Source organism: Podarcis raffonei, chromosome 8 (assembly GCF_027172205.1).
Source record: "Podarcis raffonei isolate rPodRaf1 chromosome 8, rPodRaf1.pri, whole genome shotgun sequence".
Taxonomy (NCBI): Eukaryota; Metazoa; Chordata; class Lepidosauria; order Squamata; family Lacertidae; genus Podarcis; species Podarcis raffonei.
In genome coordinates this window covers 50,456,449-50,475,333 of record NC_070609.1, presented here as the reverse complement: position 1 = coordinate 50,475,333, position 18,885 = coordinate 50,456,449, and the positions used below count along the sequence as shown (strand labels likewise).

At 46.0% G+C, this 18,885-nt stretch overlaps 2 protein-coding genes across 6 annotated transcripts in view; both read left to right on the top strand.

Annotated features, from left to right (window-relative positions):
- GALNS (galactosamine (N-acetyl)-6-sulfatase) overlaps window positions 1–8,490 on the top strand; it is a 57,589-nt gene extending 49,099 nt beyond the window's left edge. For all 5 annotated transcript variants that reach the window (XM_053399981.1, XM_053399985.1, XM_053399982.1 and 2 more), the window contains 2 exons: window positions 4,910–5,027; window positions 7,749–8,490. In XM_053399981.1, the coding sequence (XP_053255956.1) occupies window positions 4,910–5,027; window positions 7,749–7,835 (205 nt within the window). In that variant the 3' untranslated portion in view covers window positions 7,836–8,490. The remainder of the gene's footprint in view (window positions 1–4,909; window positions 5,028–7,748) is intronic.
- Window positions 8,491–12,350: 3,860 nt separating this feature from the next.
- On the top strand, window positions 12,351–17,613 carry APRT (adenine phosphoribosyltransferase). Its single transcript, XM_053399993.1, has 5 exons — window positions 12,351–12,493; window positions 13,471–13,574; window positions 14,143–14,276; window positions 15,730–15,808; window positions 16,988–17,613. The coding sequence occupies exons 1-5, from the start codon at window positions 12,390–12,392 to the stop codon at window positions 17,128–17,130; spliced, it is 564 nt and encodes a 187-aa protein (XP_053255968.1). The 5' UTR covers window positions 12,351–12,389; the 3' UTR covers window positions 17,131–17,613.
- Window positions 17,614–18,885: the final 1,272 nt, after the last annotated feature.

Sequence of the window (18,885 nt, the reverse complement as noted above, 5' to 3'; positions counted from 1 at the left end):
GAAAGATGGGTACCAGCAAGGGCCCTGCAAGCAGAGGAACAAAAATGGGCTTGTCGGTGATTCTGTCCACAGAATATGGGGAGGACCTGCCTGTCTGTGGGGATGCTGTAAACCTGAGCTCACTGTATTGCACATACCACTGAACATAAGACGATCCCCAAGCTGGATCAGGCCATAGGTCCCTCGTAGTCCAGCATAGTTCATGCTCTCTCTCTTTGTAGTCTCAGGGTTCCAAGCTGTTCTCCCAGTGTCTAGGTCTTCCTGCACAGAGGAAGAGCAGTGTGCAAATGTGGTGCTGTTTTTCAAATGAGAGCCTGTCTTGGAATAAAATATTTAAATGGGGAGAAAATAGGTGAGGTGATGTCTATATTATGCCAACTTGCATTGCTATGCATCTTAAGTTTTTAGGGGTGGGAAATGCTTTCTCCAGCAAAGACTCCTATGTTACCAGATCCTTCTTTGTTTTGTCTTGAGTCAGGGGGTGAGGCACACAACTCATTGCAGATGGAAAGAGCTGCACCACCTGGCTTTACAGGCATTTGGATGCAGAAAGAGAGAGAGAGTGCGTGTGTATGTACACAGATACTTAAACAAAGGAAGAGAGAAATAAAAAAAAGCTATATATATATTTACAGCTTGGTTTCTTATCATTCAGATTCAGAAACCTCAGACAGTTCTGTGAAGCTGGAAAGGGGAGTGTAAGGGCTCAAAGATTAAGATCATCATAGCCCAGGGAGGGAGGCAATATATTAACACCAAGTCCTTCCTTCCAGCCCCAAACTGAGTTTTCACGGCAGGCCACGGCGGGGTTAACAATGGAGTGAGTTGTGTACAGATTTTGCTTGGAGTGGGAGGGCAATGAGAACAGATTGCAGAAGCACAATTACGCTAAATGAACTAAACACACACCACACCTGTGCCTGGGACCTTGCGCCTCCAATCCATCCCTGATTGGCTCTCTGGGGACTTCCTGGAGGTAAAGTGTCAATTAGTGTAATGACCCTGGACTCTGTCCACTCTGCTCCTTCATCCTGAGCGTGGAATAATTCTGCGTACACAGGGGGAATCTCTCCGAGCAAACTCCTCACAACACCACCTGCTCACCCTGGCGCGCTCTTCCCTCTCATTCTTCCACTGCAATTCCCATCCTCCCTTTGGCAGGCTTGAAGAGACGGAATACAAATTTAGGGCGGCCCAGGGGCAAAGCAGCCTGTCAGTTTGCTTAGACAATAGGCGTTCCAAACACCTGTACAGGCATAGCACCAGCAGCAGCATGAAAATTGCTGTGGATTCTGGTCATTCATTCCCTCATGATTCTTTTTCCTCCCTTGGATAATGCAGAGGTGGGCATGACCAAGCAGCTTTTCTTTGCGGAGCAGGGGGTATTGTACATCCTATATACAATCTATATGTGCACCAGCCTGTTAACCAGTTCAAATAGCTGATGAGGATAAGTGCAGGAGAAGACAAGATCTCTACAATCTGTGCTGCTGGCTCTCTGCTTTTGTGTGGGAAGATTTCCTGTGTGCACCCCAGTGAAATAAACAGCCTCCATCACCCAGTGCCGGCTGATGCCCATGTTCCCTGCTTTTATTAAACTTGACAGCAATGTCTGGTGGGCAGCTGCAAGAAGACAGACAGGTGAGGTTAGTGCACCATTGCCTTGCTCCATTGTGGCTCGTCTTGGCCTTGCATAGCACAGCACAGGAGTGAAAAATTGGGGAAGAGCAAAGCAGCTGCGATCTGTTCTCCAGGAGCCTGTAAATTTGCACAGTTCCAGGATGCCATAGTTTGGCGCATGAACCAGGCCGTTGCCTTTTTCTGTGTGTGTTAATACTATATGATAACAATACAATACTATAGATCTTGCTCTGCTTATTTCTCCCCATTGCCAGTTGTTGGGAATGACTTGCACTGTTCTTTCTTTGTGTGCAGATAAAATTTATGTTCCCATTACTAATTTCTTGAAATGCCTTTGCATTTGTTTTCAGTGCCACAACAGCCTGTTTGATGCAACAGATCAACAGGGCTACCCCTCTTAAAAAGTGGGATAGTGGGTTCAGATCAAAGCAGGCCCCTATTTTCCAGAGACTTCAGCAACCTGTTCTCACAGTGGCTAAGCAGATTCCTACAGGAAGCCTACAGGCAGGGACCTGAGCACAACAGATGACCTTAACAGATTGGAGAACTGGGCCAAAACTAACAGAATGAATTTCAGTAGGGACAATTGCAAGGTTCTGCACTTAGGCAAAAAGAACCAGCTGCACAAATATAAAATGGGGAACACCTGGATTGCCAGTAGTACATGTGAAAAGGATCTAGGGGTCTTAGTAGACCAGAAGTTAAACATGAGCCAATAGTATGATGCAGCAGCAAAAGAAGCAAATGCTATTCTAGGCTGCATCAACAGAAGTATAGTGTCCCAATCAAGAAAATGGCTAGTAGACACTGATAGCTGTTGCCTTAAAGGCTTATCTGTATCTGGTTGGCTACTGGGAAGCAAGATCCTGGGCTAGACAGACTGCCATTGGGTCTCCTCCAGCAGTTGGTTCTTATGTTCTGTGGCAGAAGAGGTCACAAATTCTCTCTTCTCTGAGATGAAGTCTGTCATTGTTCTGAAGAATGCAATTCCTCCTTGCAACCTTCCTTCCACTTTGTTCTGAGCCGTGCTTAGATCCAGCTCCACCATTGGACTGTGTGTGTGTGTGTGTGTGTGTGTGTGTGTGTGTGTTTGTTTGTCTGGAAGGCTGCCAAGAAGATATGGTATTTATAGCACTTACTGGAAACCGTTGGCGTGTTCCTCGGTTTCAAATGTGATTGCTTTTGGAGAAGGAAATGCTCTGGAGCCCCCGGGGCCAGTGGGCAGCTCGGACCAGGAGTAAAGGGGGTCCAGGGTTAGGCCTGAGTGGCATTGTTTCCATTTTATCTCCAAAAGCAATTTGCAGTTCTTTGTTTCCTAAGTGACTCTTAATATGATGGACAAAATGAGATCACTGGGTATTAATCCTCCATTTAAGAAGTACTTGAAGTAATACCACAGTGAAAGGGAACGTTAAGCCACTTAAACAAATACCTGCTGAAGTTTATAATCCTGATAAGAGTAAGGGATGGGTTGTTGGGGTGGGGGAGAGTGGGAAGGGGCCTGGTTTCCTGCTCCTCCTTAACATTCACAGGAGAGTCAGTGAAAGCCCTCTTGTGTGAAAACAATTCAAGGTGTCCAACCTTGTCTTCGTCTTCTCCATCATCTCTCACCCATCTTTGGATATATGCCTCTTCAAGTTCCCTCCATCATCTTCTGTTGCTTGCTTCTTGCATCCACATAAGCCCTGCTATTAATTTTAGATTGTCTACCCGTTACATAGGTGGTCATGCCCTTGGCCTTTTGAAATTGTAGCATTGATTAACCTTCATCAGCCCAAATTGCCTCTTGCCACATGTCCTGCATATATCCATGTTAACTTCACAACCTTTTCCACTGCATCCGTTACTTTTAATCTTTGCCGTATCCAATTATTAGTTTTCCCAACTTTTTACGATATTTCTAACATTGCACGTTTCACAATCTTAGGAAGTTCTAATTCAAGTGACTTTTTGTACAGACCAAAGTCAACCAAGGTAAAGGTCTTCAGTGTGTGTTCCCGTGTGGGGCACGCACATTGCCACATGCTCAGAATTGCTCTCTCCACCTCTCAAAGCTGCTAAAGCCATAATAAAACATCTTGCAACCCAGATCCATGCTGGATCTGGATTGGTCATAGCTTTGAACATTTAAACTACATCAGCTATGGATGGTTGCAGTGTCCAAAACAGAAATAAAGATTTGGATCACTTGGCTCTGAGTTGTTGAAGGTGTTTTCTGTGTTACTACTTAACTTCCTATTCTGAATTTGGGAACAAAATGGGATTAAAGACCCTAACAAGTAAGTAAGTAAGTAAAATATACTCTCGAGATAATATATTCCCTTGAACATGTCAGTGCTTTGCTCACTCTGTGGCAGTAGGGTGGCAGTGGAGGAATTCACATCTATTTAAATGGGTACCATTCTGTGAAGCATAACTTGAGACAGTCCACTTTTGTTTTCCTATGGCATGGAGTCTATGTCTATTACCTTGGGAGCAGGCAGAGGGTGAGGTGGATGCTGTGGTGCTCCCTGTGTATCCACGGCATCTTGGGCCTGCTGAAGGCCAATCTTCATATTCTATGCTATTCCTAACAGTGTTTTAAGCATCCAGGTCCAGGAACCATCTGAAGGCATGGTAGCAAGTGTGGTGGGCCCTTAGGGTTGAAGCCGAAGGACTGTTTTTTAAGCTGTCTAGGTCTGGTAATCCCTAATTCAACCATGACCAAATGCCAGGCTTGGGAGAGCTATGTTGTTGTTTTTAAATTAGAATCCCAGGATCCACCAACCAGAACCAGGCTCAGAAAGGTAGTTCAAGGGGCAGAGCCAGTTTTCTGCTGCACACCCCATTAGTCACTTGCTGGGATAATCTCTGTGTACAAGCTGTCTGTCTACCATCTGCCCACTCCTGCCCTAATGTGCAAACTCCATGCACCCACAGCCGTGCAACACGTGAAATTTTAATCTAGACTGTGCTGCACCATCTCCAGAGTGAGCAGAAGTTGTCATTGATGGCTCTCCGCATCTGCCACTCCACATATGGGTTGAGTAACTCAGCACAAGCCACAGCTCCATGATTGAGCACCTGCTTTGCCTGCAGAAGTCCCTGGTAGATCTGGTAGCAGGTGGTGAATAGTTGCTGCCAGTCAGAGTTGATGATGCTGGGCTAAATAGTCAAAGAAGTCTAATGTGGTATAACACAGCAATCTCCCATCCACCACACCAGGTATGCCAGCATTCCTTGTGTTTACATCTTTGTCATGCCTGATCTCCTTTTTCTGCCTTTCCAGTTTTTCAAGTGCTGAATACCAAAGTGTTATAGAAAGAATCTCCCCCATCGTCGAGCAGCACAAGGAGACATTGCTACCTGGGCAGCCTCAGCTGAACGTCTGTGACAAGGCGGTCATGGTAAGGGATTAAAATGTAAATAAGCATAAAACCCCTTGGTCCTTCATGTAGTCTGTGGAGCTTATCTCCCCTTAGGTTGGGCAACTCAGAACATCATCTTTCCCTTTTTGCAGGAAGTGCTTCAATTCACTAGGAGTTTATGTAAAAAAAAAGTCCATGCATTTCTGTTGTCACTATATCTTCCTTTGTGAATTCAAAGAGGCAGCAGCACTGAAAGACCAGTTCCATACATATGGAAATGAGCCTGAAAAGTCTCTGTCCATCATCACTGAGGTATCTTTCCTCTTCTCAGCTTTTGCAGTGCCTAGTATGTGCTTTGGATGCAGTAGGTCTTAGGTTCGACTCCTGGTATCTCCAGGTATGGCTGGGAAATATCACTGTCTGAAACTCAGGAGATCTGTTGCCAGTTAGTGTACAAGGGACCACAGCACCTTGAAAGAGGTAGAAATTTGACCCTTGCAGTCATAAAATCTAGGAGAGTCCAACTCTCTGTGAGAAACTTCAGCTTCTCTGGCAACTGAGGCTTCCATCTGTTTGCCTTGTACTGCTGCCACTGTCCTTCCCTTTACATTTTGGAAGTGATAGACAGATTATGAAAACCCTGTTAATTGTTCTTTAAGTTGGCTGGAGCCCTCCTTCCAAGAGCTGAATGCCTGCAGAAATGCCCTTTGCTGTGATTGCCAGGCCATCATTGCCACCTGGTGTTAGCAGTGCAGAATGCAAAGCCTCACTCACCAGCAGCCTCTCGAAAACTATTTCCCCCTGTAGGGCTCTCACATGAAACAAAGCAGATAAAAATAACGCAAACAGCACAGAGCGGGCAGGAATGACCTTTAATAAACTGACAGCTGGATTCTCCCATGGATGGGTGGGCTTTGCAGAGAGACGCCGAAGGAGGGAGATGGTGATGCGCTTGGCTGCCCTTTGAAGGTGATTGATGTTGGGCCAAGCGTGTGCTAGGTGCAGTACAGAATATTGAAGTGAGGCAGTCTCCGCCTCAGAGGCCTTGCAGCCTTTGCTGGATGAAAAAGACCAAAAGGGAGGGTCATAGATTGACTAATGAGCAGCAAAGGTTCAAATGAGGGAAGGGACAAATTGGAAGAAGGTAGGGTGGTTTATGAGGGATGTGCAGCAGAGAGCATTTTATGGGGACTGAGAGTGGCTCATGCAGAAGTCTAGGCCCTCTTGACTTGTCCACACTAGCTGATGAGGAGTGAGGAGTTGATTCTGTACTGCTGGTTTTCACTTGCCTTCTCCAGAGCTGCTTTCAGCTCTGTTCCAAATAGAGTTGATTTCCCTATTTATTACCTGCCCTTCACCATAAGGTCCCAGTGATCTGAAAATACAGCATTAATAACGTTTTAAAACAAATGACAGCCACAGGAATAGGGTGGGGCCCAAAATATTATCTGTCTCAAGTGTCAGAGGCCAGAGTAAAGGCTAGGCATAAACATGCCTTTGAGGGATAAGAGGCTTTTCCAGCACAAGGGCGAAGATGATAGAGCCAAAGGGACCCAGAGATAAGGGTGGGAGCGAGGAAGCTCACTGGATTAAGGGCTGAGGTGAAGAATTTGAGGGGAGCACTTTGGCACTTTCTCCCCTGGTGCCCCAGTTGTGTGACCCACTGCCACACAGAACACCCTTGGGGGATTCTGTGCTGCTCATCCTGCATGGCATCTAAAGACAGGCTGTTTGGTGACTAAAGGCCCCCTTGAGACTTCTCAGGTGGGTGGGTTGCACTCATTGCCTGCTTGTAACCAATCGCTTCTGGGCTCTGGGAGGGATTTCTCTTTGTGGAGGGTGTCCTCTTCCTCCTTCCTGACATTGGCTGTCTTCTACAAAACTCAAGCAAGGGCAGGATAATTCCGGTGAACCACAGAGGTGTCGAGGCTGAGCTCTCCTGTTTCGGTGTCGCCATGTAAATGCCTTCTAATCCATCAGTTGGCGGGCTAATCCATCAAACTGCTCATTAAAACACAAATGTTCTTATCTGTCTCACCCTTGGCCTTCCGAGACTGCTGTCTTCTCCTGAGCGCTTTGGGTAATCTCCGCAAATATGTCTGTGCAAAATAATTATAGAGCCTTTCAAAGTCTAGGGCTGTTTCTCTCTTCCTGTCAGCAATACAAAGGTTTGCTCACTTATCACGATGCCAGAAGAGGGATTTGAGACAGCCCCAGAATAATGCAGGGATAGTGCGGGGGGGGGGGGAGCTAATACATGACCCTGTTGTGAAGAGGACAAGGCAGCCCAGTCTGTTGGAATGGGGTTTTAGCATGTGGGTCTTTGCACTAGTTTTACCATCCTGTTCACAGGGTGTAGCGATTCTTGAATGTCACTTTTCTAACAGAAATAAGTTGTTGTTGTTAATAAAGTGCCTGAGCCTGGGGTGAGGAACCTGCATCCCTCCAGACCTTGCTGGATGCCACCTCCCATCAGCCCCAACCAGGAAAGCCAGTGTTCAGGGGGGATGGGGGTTGGAAGCAGAGCATCAGAGGCTTTCAGGTTAGCTACTGAAGGTCAAAGGTATCCTAAGTAATGCACAAAGTGTTTGGGTTGTTTTTTTTTAAACCCAACAGCCCCTGCCTTCAGGCTACCAAGGTAAGAGACACCATATGAAAATGGGGGTGGGTTGGGATATAACAGGAGACCAAGCAAAATCAGATACTAATTTTTCCTAGTGATTTGTGGCTGACCCAGTTTCTCTTCCTGTCTTGCAACAGAATTGGGCTCCTCCAGGCTGTGAGAAGATAGGGAAGTGTTTGAAGCCTCCCAGCCCCAACCCTCAAAAGTGCTTTTGGCCCCACTGAGCATCTCATGCCTGACCTGCTGGAGACAGAGCTGCTGCGGATCATTTCTTCAGAAAAGGGGCATTGTGGGAAGAAGCCCAGAGTGTTTCCCTCCTCTCTTTCTCAGGGTTACAGCAGTAAATCTATATGAATTCAGTCTCTCAGTACAGACAGGGCCAAGGTACTGTGATCTTTAAACTATTTCAGATATTAGGGCTGGAGAGCCTGCCTTAGTCCTTTGCTACACATAAGTTCCTTTGAGACTGAGCCCTCAGTTATCAGTTGTGATCATCTCTCACCGCATTCTGCTCCCCTCCCACTGCCTAGAATTGGAAGTTTGTCCTGGAACTCAGGAACCCTTCTGGACCTGATGAGGCAGAGCATCTTTGTGCCATCTAAAAATTGTTAAGCGTCAATGCCAGTATTCAGCGGCTCCAGCAAATGTACAGTGTTGCTTAAACGTGCTTGGAGCAAAGACTGCTGCTCACTGCATGCAGTGCCAGCAGCATTACAGTCTATTGGCTATAATGTCTCCCATTCCCTCTGCAGGCCAGCTTTGGCAGGTGGGCAGGACTACCCACCTGTCAATCACCAGACATCATAATGGTGTCAAAGTTTAAAGGAGGTTGTTGCATCCTTCTTTGAGGATGTTATTCCAGCACTAATCAGCTCATTGGCACTGAATGATCACCATTCAGCTGATCATTAGTTACAGGAAGCCCCTTTGAAGTCTTTGCAGAGAAGACAATGCACCTAAAATTGAAGTATTTTTCCCTCTGTAAAGAAAATGGTCTCTGCTCAAAGTGCTTTCTCCAGCTCTTTCAATACAAACTGCTTCATCTTTCTTTCTTTCTTTCTTTCTTTCTTTCTTTCTTTCTTTCTTTCTTAGCTTTTTGGATTCAAAACACAGGAGGAAGTGCTTTAAATCCAAGTTCCTTCCCTTGGCTGCACTAGATAACTTCCTAGTGCAGCCAATCCCAGCTGATTGTTGGGGCTTTGGCAGTGCAGGGCTCTCTGAGCACTAACAGTTTGCTGATCATTGGTGTTTGCATAAAGTCCTGCATTCCACTTCAAAAAGGGCTCCGCAGGTGCCCTTTGGGCCCAGCTATTACTTTACCTGCATCTCACACCTGATGCAATATATGCTAGCAGGTGTAGGGCAGGTGAGTGTGGCTCAGCCAAAACGGTCTGGCCAGAGGCTCCCCACACCTGAGCTATATTATCAAGTTAATGCCTCTGATAGCTAAGTGGAACTTCTATGTTTAGAGGCAGTCTACCTCTACGTGCCAGTTGCTGTGGGATGGAAGAACAACAGGGTAGTTGTCATCGTGCCCAGCTTGTGGGCTTCTTGGAGGCACCTGGTCAGCCACTGCTGGAAACAGATGGCTGGCAAGGTAAACCTTTCTTCTGTTATTTTGCTATGCAAAGAAGTGTTCTCCATTGCCAACATTTCTTTTAAGACTTGGTTTCAAATGGTGCCAAAATTTACATTTTCAAGAAGTGCCAAAGGTTAATATGAATAAATGTCTGCTGCTGTGATGTTGTTTTTAGTATGATTAGAAGAGTTCTGTATGTTTGTTGTTAACTTTCAAGAAATACTTCTGTCAGCTTTATAACTTTCTTATTGTGTGATTGTAAGAAATTAAGGCCAATATAATATGTGATCTACAAGTGCTGTGTCTCTCTTCCCTGAGCTCCTTGTTGAATGAGATTGTGGAAGATAATAAGATTTGAAATGCAAATCCCGGCATGCAGTATTTTAAAATGTGAGAAGTTGGGGAAGAAAAGGAGAAGAAGTGCCTTGGGGGCCTGTCATGCTAGAATTCTGTCTGATAAGCCAAGCCTCTTGGTTTAAGCTGTGATGGATTTCTTCACATGCCTACACCAGCAAAGTCTTGCTCCACTTCACTAAGTGGATCCCAGGGGAGACATTGAAAGACTGGCCTCTGCCATGGATTCATTAAGCAGCCTTGAGTAAGTCACCTTCTCTGTGAAACTTTGACAGTAGCCTATCTCACAGGGTTGTTGTGAAGACAGATCCAATAAAGATGGCAAAGTTGTAATAAAGATGCTATCTATAGCCTCCTCCTGTGAAAAGGAAGGTGTTAGGCTTGTCACAGAAAAGCCGAATTGGTGGTGAAATTGCAGAATGAACTCAACTGCAAAACAGAACCCCCCCTACAATTCCAATCACTTCCTGTCTTTGGGAATATAGCTGTTAAAAAAGCTCTGTGTTCCGATGGAAAGTTGCATGCTTGGGTCAGTGTTTGTTTCTTCTGTTGCTAAGGACTGGCTAGCTTGGGCCAGCTGTTGGGGGAAATGACTTTTTTCTGGTGGTGGTGGAGATAATTTGTCTTTGAGAAAATCCTAGTATTAGCAGGGACAGCTGTGAAAATAGCCTACACAGTGACCTTCTGCTTCATCACCCACCCACCCCGTTCTCTGTCTTGCCCAACAAAGGCCTTTCTAAGAAATGCAAATCCTTCTGGATGGATGTGACCTTTGTATAGGCTTTCAGCTCAACTATATTCCTTTAAAGAAAAAATAAATATTCTCAGCAATGGAAACGGGGAAATGGCAGTGCCCCTACAAGCACCTTGTGTGGTGTTCCTTCACCCAAGATGCATTCTTTTCCGTCTTATCTAGCCTGGCAAAGAGTTCTGCGTAACTTGAGAGCTTGCAGACTGTACCATGAATGTTGGCTATTTAGCTGATCTGTGGATTCTATTCTAATGGACCACACCTGGCTGCCTCTTTCGTGTCTGCAAGAAGGTTAAAAATGCCCTGCACAAAGCATATTAATTGAGAAGTATGTTCAGGGTTTCAGCCACATTCTTACAGGAACAGAAGCAAACCTTTACAACTGGAAATCCAGCATTGTCAAGGTGAGTTCTAGAAACTGTTCCTTCTGCTCCACAAGGGGGCTTCATGGGACATCCGGCTTTGAACACATCCACTAGGGTTAAACAATCTGCACTGACTGCCTATTGCTTACCAAGCCAAGTTCAAGGTTTTGTTGTTGCCGTTTAAAGCCCTAAACTACATACTGGGACTTCGGCTAGTGGGTTGGGGCCAACAGTTTGGATCACGGCATGATCTAAAGTGGGTCACAGCAGCAGCATGGCCAACATACAGATATATGGTTAAATAAATGAGAAACATGTTCCCATATGCATGTTTGGATTAGAACTGGGTCTTTGGTTGGAAAAGGTTGAAGATATGTTGTAGCTGTTACTGCAAATTTTTTATGCTATTTTTGTGATGTACAAATGACATGAAAAGACTTGGTCTATTTATTTGTATCACTTATAATTCCTATGATCCTTGTTTATAAAACCCCATAAAAAGTTATTAAAAAAGCAAAAAGTACACAGAGGATGGCCACCTACAGATTGCCAAAGAACAGGAAATGCATGACACAAAATGAGGACACCTTTGCATTATTACAGACGCTTCAGGTTACAGACTCCGCTAACCCAGAAATAGTACCTTGGGTTAAGAACTTTGCTTCAGGATGAGAACAGAAATCATGCGGTGGCAGTGGGAGGCCCCATTAGCTAAAGTGGTACCTCAGGTTAAGAACAGTTTCAGGTTAAGAACGGACCTCCAGAACAAATTGAGTTCTTAACCCAAGGTACCACTGTATTTGCATAAACCAATTATATTTGCATATTTTAAGGGGGAAATCACAATGATTTAAATATCAGAGGGGGGGAGGAGTTGTGTGCTTGCTTGATCTGCTTATTACTGGTAGGCTGGTTTATCTTTAAATCAGACTTGGACTGGACAGCCAGTGTGGTGTAGTGGTCAGAATGCTGGACTAGGACATGGGAGACTTGGGTCTGAATCCCCACTCAGCCAGGAAGCACACTGGGTGACCTTGGGCCAGTCACTCTGTCTAACCTACCTCACAGGATTGTTGTGAATTATAAAAATGGGGAAGGAGGAGAAGACAATGTATGCCACCTTGAGCTCCTTGGAGGAAAATTAAATAACACAGACCCAAACCCACTCCATGTCCTCGTAGCTGCAACAACCCCATATTTTCTGACCCCAGCTCTCCTCCTCTGCGTGTGCCTTGTGTCAAGATTCTCGATTGTAAGGGAGGTGGGACAGGGACCTGACCTTTGCAAAGTATAGCTCGCGTTGATGACGGCTGCAAGCCAGAGAGCGGAAGCCCAGGGCTGCAAAACCACCAGTCTCTGCTGATTCACCGGCTAAATATGCAAGAGTCCTGCCTCGCCCTTGAGCACCCGCTGGCAAAGTGGAGGAAAAGAACTTTACGTTTTTAAAACAAAAAATATTTAACAGCCTTGGTTCTGTGCACAAAGCTGGACCTTAAAACTCAGGGTAAATAAGGAGCCACTAATTATTTGTGGTTAATATAACCCCACGTAGATAGGGACCTGGAGGTTCTAACTTTCTTTGCTCATTCCACCCCACCCCCCAATCGCGCAAGAGTGGTGGTTCCTTACAACTAGCGTCCACCCCCCCCCGCCGAATGGTTTCTCCCAGGAGGGCGACTCTCCCACGCATGCGCGTTGCTTCGTACCGGGCAGATTGACTGCTTTAGCCATGGGCGCTGAGTTGCGGCAGCTGCGGCTGCAACAGAAGCGGCGGTTGGTCCAGGAGCGGATCCGGGAGTTCCCCGATTTTCCCACGCCGGGGGTGCTTTTCCGGTAAGCGAGACGGGTAGCGGCCACTTGGGGCGATATGTGATGCCGAGGTCTTGTTCCCCTGAGCATGTGCAGAGGGCAGTCCTTCCCCCTCCCTTGGGGAAGCGCTCCTGTTGCCAGTGAGCCACTACAAGGTCCCGGCGACTGCGGAAAGGAAAATGCACTCTGCCCATGCTCCGAAGTACACTTTTTTTCTGACCGTAAACTTCTTCCCTCTGGTTGTCGAATTCCCCTCATTTAAGAGGCTCCAGGGCTCAGATTAAGCCGGTCTCGAAGTAGGGGTGGGTGTGGTCGTCTTCTAAAAATATCCCTTTATTTATGATTACGCCCTCCATGCGCCTGGTGCTCTCCAAAGTACCAGCAGGACAGGTCTCTGGAGGAGCTTGCAGTCCAGAAAGCATAATCAGTTATGTGCGCATTTGCTACATGATTTACCCCAGGACTGCAGAGATGAAAGGAGGACCATGCTGGTTTTTGCCCTCGATCAGGGGACAAAGGAGAACCAGGACCCTGTGCTTCTGCCCTCTCAGCAAGTATGGGCATCCACAGGGGTGGGTGGGTGGGACATGACCCAAAGCTCCCTGACTCCACAGTCAGTTTCTAGCATGCGTGGAACCTGAGATATGAGACGAAATGTGTAGCCATGATTCTTCTCATTTTTTGGCTGTTTCCCCCTTTCAGTGTTTTACTTTGCCCCAGCGAAAAGTTCCTGCTGAGGCCCATGCCCCAAAGAGCGCCATAGCAAGCGGAATATGCCACCTGTGGGCCAGGGGATGTGACTGAAGTGATACCTAGCTTTCAGGTTTGACTAAGCCTAGAGGAAGTGGGAGAATAAGGAAAATACACAAGAGGTTGGATACCTGTTGCTTTAACTTCATTTATAAAGCAGCTCCAATGCTGGATCCCAAATATTTTTCTTCTGAAGGATAATTCCCACTCACAAAGAATTTTTTTTTACAAGTGCTTCTTTTTTTCCATAGAGATATCACCCCCCTCTTAAAGGACCCTGTTGCCTTTGCAGCTGCAATTGACCTCCTGGAAGCTCACGTCAAGGCCTCACATCCCCAGGTTGAGTACATTGCAGGTGAGTCAGGGACCAGTTTGTCTTTAAAGCTCTGGAGGGCACCAGGTTGGGGAATGCTGTCCTTGAGAGAAAGTCAGTGGATCTTGAGGCCATGAATGCCCCATCTACAAACATGCTGCATCCTGACAACAAATCTTCCTCCCTTGACTCCTCTGAGTTCTCTGTGCATGCTCAGATGCACTCTTGGTCAAATGTATATGCCAAGGCTGAGCCACTGAAACCAGACAGTACTCCCTTTAAATCACAAAGAGCTTGGCATTTGCTCCACTTAAGCCTCCACTGAATGGCCTTGCAAACAGCAAAAGAAGTGCAAAACCTGTGCCTGGTTTCTCCCTGGTCTGCTAACTTTCTACTTGCGGGGGATTGCACTGCATAGAGAAGCATTCTGTCATGTGAATGCATGCGGGGGCCCCTGCAGTGTGAAGTCCAGAGACAGGTTTACAATCTCATCTTCCTGTTAGCAGGTAGAACACCTCACATACCACACTCACTGTGCCACAACAATGGGAGTACCGCTTTTGACTTTGAGGACTGAGAAAGTAAGCTGCTGCTTCTCTGCTTCTGACAGGTCTTGATTCCCGAGGATTCCTTTTTGGACCAGCTTTGGCACAGAGATTGGGAGTTGGATTTGTGCTAATACGGAAGAAGGGGAAGCTACCAGGTCCCACAGTGTCAGTTGCCTACTCTCTGGAATATGGCCAGGTATTGGTGGATTTTTTTCTAGGAGATGGAGGTGGGGGCTAATCAAAGTGTTTCAAATGCAGCTCTGGTGGAGGGGCTTCTAACGATCATCCAGTGTTGATTTATGCTGGCTCAGCAGGAGAATGCAAAGCCATTTTTTTAAAAAGTGTATTATAATTTTTAATTTACCACATTTGTACACCAAAAAATCTTAGAGCAGCTTAGCAAAGTCAGCTCTAAGACAGTCTCTTCCCTCACGCTCACAATCTAAAAAGAAGTGACACATGAGGAAAAAGGAGGAGGGAAAAGCTGAAACACAAATTCTTTTTTCCCTTTTTTATTTGCATTTTCAAAAACAGGAACAGAGCACACTTCACCCCCCTCCGCCTGCCCCACTTACGACTTTGTACCAAATACAGCATGTATACATATACCATATAACTTCCCTTCCACCCTTTTCCTGGTTCCTTTGTTTTTCTACTCCATGTAATCACATCTTTTTAATCATCCAGTTTGTTATCTATTAAAAAACTATTTCAACGCTGCTGGATTTACTTGAGACCTGCTAAGCTATGTATTTGTTTATTCTGGTTCTTAAAATATTCAGTAAACATTATCCATTCCTCCTAGTATTCCTTCTCTTTGTTTTCTCTTATCCTGTTTGTCAGACCATCCAGTCCAGCATATTCAAACATTTTACACTGCCATTCTTCCTTAGTGGGTACTATACTTGTTCTCCACCTTTGTGCCAATAAGGTTCTAGCTGTGGTGGTGGCATATAGTAATAAACTCTCTTGGGTTTTTTTGACCTTCGTTGTTACCATTCCCAAGAGGAAAATCTCAGGTGTTTTGGGGAAAGTTTTTTTTAATATATATTTTTTCATTCTTTATATATAGTTGCCCAATATTCCTTAATTACTTTACAGGACTGCCACACGTGGAAAAAGGATCCCTCAATTTTATTACACTTCCAACATATACCTTTTCAATTTTTTAGACATTTTCACCAATCTGGTGTGTGTTGAACACCATCTGTGGGTCATTTTCATCATATTTTCTTTTATCGCACAGCATGCCATGAAATTCATATTCACTTTCCACAGCTTTTCACATAATTCATAATCAATATTGTGACCCACATCTTGCCAAACACAAGTTCTTACGGTTCTTGGAAGTTACAACTGAGGCAAGTGGTGTTTCTGGCTGCCGTTTGTTTGATAAAGAGTAGCCCCACCCCTGAAGTCCTCTTTCCACCCCGATCCCCATCAAATCCCTTATTAACATCCATGCCACTGTTCTTCCCACAGACAGCTGACTTGCTGGCGGTTGAGTCCTCCCTGCTCCCTCACCAATGCCAGGCAGTTCTGTCCCACATTTTGGGGTGATGAGCCCCCACCCCAGGATTCTGGCCACTACATGCCAGTGGCAGCCCATTCGGCAAGCCTAAAATCCACCCTTCTTTTGCATCCCACAGGCAGAGCTCGAAGTTCAAAACGACGCAGTGAGCCCCGGTCAGAATGTGCTCTTGATTGACGACCTGCTTGCCACAGGAGGTGAGATCCGGGCAGATACCGAGGCTGTTGGGTAGAGAGGATTGGCAGTCTGGGTCCTCTCCAGTTCTGCAGACACCCGAATGGAAGATGACGCCCCCACTGGCTTAGCCCAAAGACAGACTTGCCATGTTCCTCTTTATTCCTGCTCTCTTGCCTGCCCTTGTGGATTCATTGTGGGTGCGGGTCAGAACTGGGTGACATGCCAGGCTTTGCTTGCTCAAGGAAATGGTCACAGCAGCCATGTTTTCCTTCTTAATCTCAAGTGTGCAACATGATAGTTCTGCACCCGAGAGTGGAACAAGTCTGCAATCTCCATGCTAGGGTCGACATGTAAGCAGATCTCACGGCTAAAACATTATCCAGCCTCGTTTTTCTGCCTTTTTGTTTTAGTTTCCTCCTCAAATGTTACCTGGCTGCCACTGCCACCTCTCAACTTGTGTCACATTTTTCTTGATGAGGAATTCTGGAGAACTCAGAAGCTTGCTTCCATTTTTTTACTTTGTCCTAATTACCCAATTAGAGGGACGCGGGTATCGCTGTGGGTATCTCAGTGCCTAGGACTTGCCAATCATATGGTCGGCGGTTCGAATCCCCGCGGCAGGGTGAGCTCCCGTTGCTCGGTCCCAGGTCCTGCCCACCTAGCAGTTCGAAAGCACTCTTAAGTGCAAGTAGATAAATAGGGACCGCTTTATAGGGGGAAGGTAACAGCATTTCCGTGTGCTGCGCTGGTGCTGGCTCGCCAGCTGCAGCTTCGTCATGCTGGCCACGCGACCTGGAAGTGTCTTCAGACGGCGCCGGCTCACGGCCTCTAGAGCGAGATGAGCACGCAACCCTAGAGTCGGACACGACTGGCCTGTACAGGCAGGGGTACCTTTACCTTTAATTACCCAATTGCAAACACATGGCGTAATGTTGGCCCACTTGGGTTTAAAATGGGATTTAACATATTGGTGGAGGATAAGGTTGTGCCCTACCCCACACTGTTAAAGGCAGCATGCTCTGAGTGCCAGTTGTTGGGAATCACAAGTTGGGGGAGAGATATTCCCATAGCTGTCTGGTTGGCCATGGAGGGAACAGGATGTGGGCTCCAGCTGTGGGTTCTTCTCATGTTACAATCAACAGTAGCTGAATAGTGCAGGTTTTTCTTCTGCATGAGTAACACCCCCATCTCTCATCTAGGGACCATGCAAGCTGCCTGTGAGCTGATGAAGAAGCTGGGGGCTAATATCCTGGAGTGTGTGGTGCTTATAGAGTTAAAGTCCCTTAAAGGGCAAGAAGCCATCAAGCCAAACTCCCTCTACTCGCTGCTGCAGTATGACTGATGCCCAGGAGTGACCGCCTGCCTCAAGCCTTGTTTCAGTTGAGATGGCCTTGCCGCCTTCCTCTGCCAAACAATTCCTGGCTTTGCATTGTTGCCTGCAAGCTTTCTTTTTCTTAAAGTGACCCTTGCTCCCATCAAGTTGGCATTGTCACCCTGGACTTTGCTTTGTAAGTGAAGGGTTAATTATTGAAATCCCATGGGAGAAGCTTTTATTATCATTAAAAGAACCAAATGAAGCTCGGATTTTCCTATAAGGCTATCTCCTTGTAGGCAGTCTTGGACTTGCCAGATTGGGAAGGGGATGACTCGCTCACCAGAACCCAGGCCTAGAGGCTTCCCAGAGTCAGCCTTTTCAAAATAGAAGTCACTTACACCTTTTAGAAAGCAAGAGATTGTTATTCCTCTATGCTAATGGGGGGGGGGTGGCAAGGAGAGCCAGCCTGGTGTCCTCAAAACATTTTGGACTACAGTTCCCATCAGCCTCTGAACAGACATGATGGAAGATGTAGTCCTTGCAAAAGCTTCAACATGCCCCCAGGGCAGGGATGCCTAGGTTTGGCATCGGTCTTGGTTGCTAAATTCCACCTAAACTATACCAGCATATTATGACCATCCTCTTAGAACACTTTGGAGGAGCTGCACCCTGAGCATTTTCCCCAATAGCTTTGGCTTGCAGTTCTACGCAGATCTTTCTTTTGGTACTGGAATGGAAAAGTACTTCTGTGTTCGAAACAAAATTAAAAAAAAAATCCTTCCAGTAGCACCTTAAGAGACCAACTAAGTTTGTTATTGGTATGAGCTTTCGTGTGCATGCACTCTTCTTCAGATACTTCTGTGCTGTCCCAGAATCGAAACAGCTTGTAAAAATAAATAAATGTCCCTTTCACATAATGTACAGTTGAGGAAGAGAACCAGGTAGTAAAAGCACCAGGGACTTAAACCCATCCAGTGTAAGAGTAGAAACTTTGAAATTAATGGACATGACTTAGAGCAGACCCACTGAAATTAACATAGTGGATACAGCCCACTCTTAACCCTTTCCTTCCCCCACCTCCTTGAGACTCTTCAAAATAACTCTCCTGGCTAAAATCATTTATGTTATCAGCCTTAAGAGAGGCATACAAAATATCTCTGCTTATGTTTACTTTAAAGTTACAAATTATACTCTAATCACCCAACACCAAAAAGAATGAGAAGTTTTATTTGCATCATTAACAACACAATTTTTTCTAGCTAGGTCTTCAGTTTTGCCATCAAAATACACTGTGCAGACTCACCTGCACCACTTTTCTGGTGTGGATTCTTCTGTTTGCTGTGGGTTTGGGGTCGTTTGGTTTTGTTGCATTCCGCTTTCTCTTGATTTTCATGCTGATTTCTAAAATGTTATTGCAAGGTTGCTCTAACTACTAAAAATGGCATCAATATCATCTCAATAAAAGGCAGTAGTAGCTACTGGGGGTCATCAGCTGCTACTAGACCCCAGCTCCCATCAGCCTCAGTTAGCACTGAGTCGGTAGGAGTCGGTAGTCCAGCGACAGCTTGAGGGCCTCAAATTAGCCACCCCTTAAGCTTGCAAGTGACAAAAGTTCCACAAGCAGAGTCAGTTATGGTATTTGTGAATAGGGGTTTTATTCGGCTTCCTGTGGTTACAGAACAGATAATCCAGTGCTGCCACTGATGGTTTTGGAGTCAGTACAGAATAGCTCTAGTGCTGCTGCAAAACTCAGTACTGCAATGCTAAGAGGCAGGTGCAGGC